Source organism: Dermochelys coriacea, chromosome 14, assembly GCF_009764565.3.
Source record: "Dermochelys coriacea isolate rDerCor1 chromosome 14, rDerCor1.pri.v4, whole genome shotgun sequence".
NCBI classification, from domain to species: Eukaryota; Metazoa; Chordata; order Testudines; family Dermochelyidae; genus Dermochelys; species Dermochelys coriacea.
In genome coordinates, this window is record NC_050081.1 from 3,254,606 (window position 1) to 3,258,770 (window position 4,165).

Genomic DNA, 4,165 nt, shown 5'->3' on the forward strand with positions numbered 1-4,165 from the left:
CCAAAACTTGTCCATCTAGACCAGCTTGAGACATTGCCTAATAATTCAGACTCTTAGCAAGGAAAATTCCATTTTTAGAGCTCTTGATTAGGATCAAGTCATTGTCTGCACAAAAGCTGGCAATTAAGGTAGGAAAGAGGTTTGGCTTAGAGCCAGCAAAGGCCAAGGAAGCCAGTTTGAGCTTGAAAAATTGAGCCATCAGGCAAGCCTGTACAAGAAGCTGAGAATGTCACTGGATGTTTAACAAACCTTGCATGCTATTTATATTTAGCCCAGGACTTTGAGTCCAAGATCCTTCTCCCCTTCTGAAGAGACACACGCCCAGAGTAGTTGTCTGCAGTGCTTTATTTTCCCTTACACAAGGATGTATTGGGCATTACAATTCCTCAACTTCAGGATGACTTACAAATTTTGGTTTTCTACTGTCATGTGAGAACATTAAGGCAACATACAAAAATCATACATAAATTAAACTTGGTGTAGAATTTACAGGTGTAAATGCAAACTTGCAGCAACTTAAGTTGAGTAACTTTTGCCCCAAGGATGTTCTGTTGGGATACAGGAGGGGTAAGAAAAGGAAAACTGGTTCCTAAGGCTTGGATAATGTTTTCCAGCCTTGCTAGAACGGCAGCAACAGAAGTAAGTTCTTTGATGAACTCCTACCAGCCTCTATACCAAAATCTGGAATACTTAGCGCTTTGTGTATTGGAAGTCTGACCTCAAATACCCTGTACAAATCAGTCTCAAGCCCTGCAGAGTTTAAATGAGGTGCCACTAGTCAATACTAGCCAGCTACCGGAACTAGAGTCACAGGCAGATTCTCTTCCACAAATACAAGTTAACCCTAGCATTTTATCACAAGAGTGATGGCACCTGTACCAAGGTTTAGTTCAGATATGTACAGGGTATTATGCTAAAATGTATACCAAGGGACCAGTTAACTTGACTACAGGGTCAAATCAGCAACAGCTCAATCCAACACCGCTCTTTGTCTCAGATACAGACTTTCCAAGGGCAAGTTTCTTTTGAAGGAAGGCTTAATTCCAGTTTTATGAGGCTAGCATGAAGTGTATAAATTTGCCCAGGCAAACATATACTTGTGAAAATTCATGCAGCAAATGCTGTGCATCTGCTAGCAGTCCATTTAGAAGCATTTACGGTGGACAATGGATGGGCCAGACTCATCATATTCCTGCTTGCTGATCCACATCTGCTGGAAGGTAGAGAGGGAAGCCAGGATGGAACCACCAATCCAGACAGAGTATTTACGTTCAGGTGGAGCAATAATCTAAAAGAAAACGAGAAGTCAGTTGCCAAGGTCACCCTTCTAGACAGTCACCCTCCATAACTCATTGGCTCTATTTTTTCAGAGTTTTATTTACCTTAATTTTCATTGTACTGGGTGCCAGAGCTGTGATTTCCTTTTGCATTCTGTCAGCAATTCCAGGGTACATTGTGGTCCCCCCAGACAATACTGTGTTGGCATACAGGTCCTTTCGAATATCTACATCACACTTCATGATAGAGTTGAAAGTGGTCTCATGAATGCCACAGGATTCCATACCTAGAGACAGGAGTGGTGAGACTTAGTACACAGGTAGTTAAACACCATCCCAACCCCAGATTTAGGTTGCAATCACAGGCAAACTGGAAAGATAGCGCTTGCAGTTCATGAGTCTCATTGAATCAATCATGTTCCAGACAAGGATTGGTCCTCAATATGGTTTGGCAGATACTTACCCAGGAAGGATGGCTGGAAGAGGGCCTCTGGACACCTGAACCTCTCATTGCCAATGGTGATCACCTGACCATCAGGCAGTTCGTAGCTTTTCTCCAGGGAGGAAGATGAAGCAGCAGTAGCCATCTCCTGTTCAAAATCCAGTGCAACGTAGCACAGCTTTTCCTTTATGTCACGTACAATTTCCCTTTCAGCTGTTGTGGTGAAGCTGTAGCCTCTTTCTGTCAGAATCTTCATGAGGTAGTCTGTCAGGTCTCGGCCAGCTAAGTCCAGACGCAGGATTGCGTGGGGCAGAGCGTAACCTTCATAGATGGGCACAGTATGGGTAACACCATCACCAGAGTCCATAACAATACCAGTGGTACGACCAGAGGCATACAGGGACAACACTGCCTGGATAGCAACATACATGGCTGGGGTGTTGAAGGTCTCGAACATGATCTAGAAAGAAAATTTGTTTTACTACAAGAAATAAAAATCCCTCAAGCCAATGTTAGAAAACATGCTGGCATGCAAAAATTGATGTGTTGAGAAAGGAAAAAAGCAAAGAAAGCAGGCAGAAATAGACAAATAAAAGAAACCTGAGACTTCAAGAAGGAAATGCCAGGAGTACAGAATCCTGAAAATATTGAAAGAACACTTGGTTTTTAAAAGATGTCATAACTCAGAGATGGCTTGTGAAAAAAAACAGAGGAAGGTAGATCACTGTTGTACTGTAGCAAGTGTACCTGTGTCATCTTCTCTCGGTTGGCCTTGGGATTCAGGGGAGCTTCTGTCAGCAGAACAGGGTGTTCCTCAGGTGCCACACGAAGCTCATTGTAGAAAGTATGATGCCAGATTTTCTCCATGTCATCCCAGTTGGTGACAATGCCGTGTTCAATAGGGTACTTCAGAGTCAGGATACCTCTCTTGCTCTGGGCCTCATCACCTACATAGCTGTCCTTTTGCCCCATGCCAACCATGACACCCTTTAAAGCAAAAAGACAAGCCCTAAGTTTAAGATGCCCATCTTTGTAATACCTGGCAGGCTTCTACTAGAGCGCTCTCATTTAAACAGCACACATTCCACCGCTTGGCTACTAACCTGGTGTCTTGGGCGCCCGACAATGGAGGGGAACACAGCCCGAGGCGCATCATCTCCTGCAAAGCCAGCTTTGCACATACCAGAGCCATTGTCAATGACAAGGGCTGCAATTTCTTCTTCCATCTTGGAGAATCTGCTGGGAACAGGAGAGCCTTGGGTCAGCAACGCTGGAGATCCAGTGCTCTCCTCAGCCCCTGACCACCCCCAAAGTCATGGCCGCAGGAGCGCACTCCACCGGGCCAGGAGGGCTGGGCCCTTAAGGCCTGCAGGCAAGTGCCTGCCCCACCCATCCACCCCCAAGGGACTCAAGCTTTTGGCCACAAGAGGCTGCGGGGGCAGCTCCCAGGAACAGCCAGGGCCCCCCCCAGGCCAGGCACAGGTTTAAGTCCCATCACAGCCCTGCTCTAGCAGCCAGGGCGGGGGGGATCAGCTCCAGGAAGAGGGCAGCAGGGTCAGGGCTGGGGCCAGGCCCAGCCGCCCTCCCCCGCCCCCCCAGCACGAGGCAGGACTGGCTCAGCCGCCCCCCCTCCCGCGCGCGGGGCGCCCCACCCAAAGCCCCAGGGGGCCTGTTGCCAGAGCAACGAGGAGGCTGCTGGCTGCCCCGCCCCGCGCCAGCCTCTCCGGCGCCTGGGAAGAAGCAGCCCCGCCCTCCCCCATTCAAATCTCCCGCTTCGGGACGTCACCGCCAGCGGGACCAATCACAGCCCCTGCCCGGCCAGGGCCCACCCACAGGCTCGCGCCATTCAAACGGCTGGCCGGGCGATACCACCGCGAACCGAACGGGGGGGGGGGGAGGAGAAGAGAGGGACGCGCTGCTCAGGGGCCCGCCGGGGGAGAACCCCGTGCTCGCCCCGCTCCGGCGAGGCGGCCGCGATGGGCGGCTCCGGGGCCCGAGCCGGCGGCCAGGAGACCCCCCCGGGCCCAGGGGAGCGGCCAGTACCTGCGGGGAGGAGGCTTCTCTCGGTGCTGGGAAAGGCGAGGCTGCCAGATCCGCTACCGCTGGCTGAGTGAGAGCGTCTGGCGCGCACCCCCGCGCTTTTATACCCGGGGGCGCCGGCCCCGCCTCGCCGGCCGAGAACATAGCCATATATGGAGATCTTTCAGAAACACGCGCTCCCATTGGCTGGCGCGGCCCAGGCCACGTGGGGCGGCTGGCCCCGCCTCCCTTGCTCAGCGCGCCCTGGAACCTGCGTCGAAAACGAGTCGGGGGAGGGGAGGGGAGGGGAGGAGGGGAGCCCGGGGTGCAGCGGGGCTCGGGGGTCGCGCTCCCCTTGCCCAGGACCAGGGCAGCCCAGCCGCCGGCACGGCTGGAGCTGGGCGTCTCAGTCACAGCTTAGGCCACT

At 52.1% G+C, this 4,165-nt stretch overlaps 1 protein-coding gene across 3 annotated transcripts; it reads right to left on the minus strand.

Moving 5' to 3' along the window:
- Positions 1-327: 327 nt before the first annotated feature.
- ACTG1 (actin gamma 1) lies at positions 328-3,870 on the minus strand. Of its 3 annotated transcripts, none has more exons than XM_038370853.2 (6): positions 3,763-3,870; positions 2,823-2,955; positions 2,467-2,706; positions 1,741-2,179; positions 1,383-1,564; positions 328-1,288 (listed from the first exon to the last, which is right to left on the minus strand). In XM_038370853.2, the coding sequence occupies exons 2-6, from the start codon at positions 2,943-2,945 to the stop codon at positions 1,145-1,147; spliced, it is 1,128 nt and encodes a 375-aa protein (XP_038226781.1). In that variant the 5' UTR covers positions 2,946-2,955; positions 3,763-3,870; the 3' UTR covers positions 328-1,144. The 3 variants fall into 3 exon arrangements, with proteins under 3 accessions (XP_038226781.1, XP_038226782.1, XP_043353445.1); XM_038370854.2 differs by having other exon boundaries at positions 2,823-2,958; positions 3,763-3,843; XM_043497510.1 differs by lacking the exon at positions 3,763-3,870 and having other exon boundaries at positions 2,823-2,964.
- Between the last annotated feature and the right edge of the window lie 295 nt (positions 3,871-4,165).

Coding starts and splice junctions, on each gene's coding strand:
- ACTG1 (XM_038370853.2), bottom strand. CDS start 2,945: ATGGAAGAAGAAATTGCAGCCCTTGTCATTGACAATGGCTCTGGTATG. Junction 2,707..2,822: donor TCGGGCGCCCAAGACACCAG/GTTAGTAGCCAA, acceptor TTTGCTTTAAAG/GGTGTCATGGTTGGCATGGG. Junction 1,565..1,740: donor CTTCCAGCCATCCTTCCTGG/GTAAGTATCTGC, acceptor TCCTGTCTCTAG/GTATGGAATCCTGTGGCATT.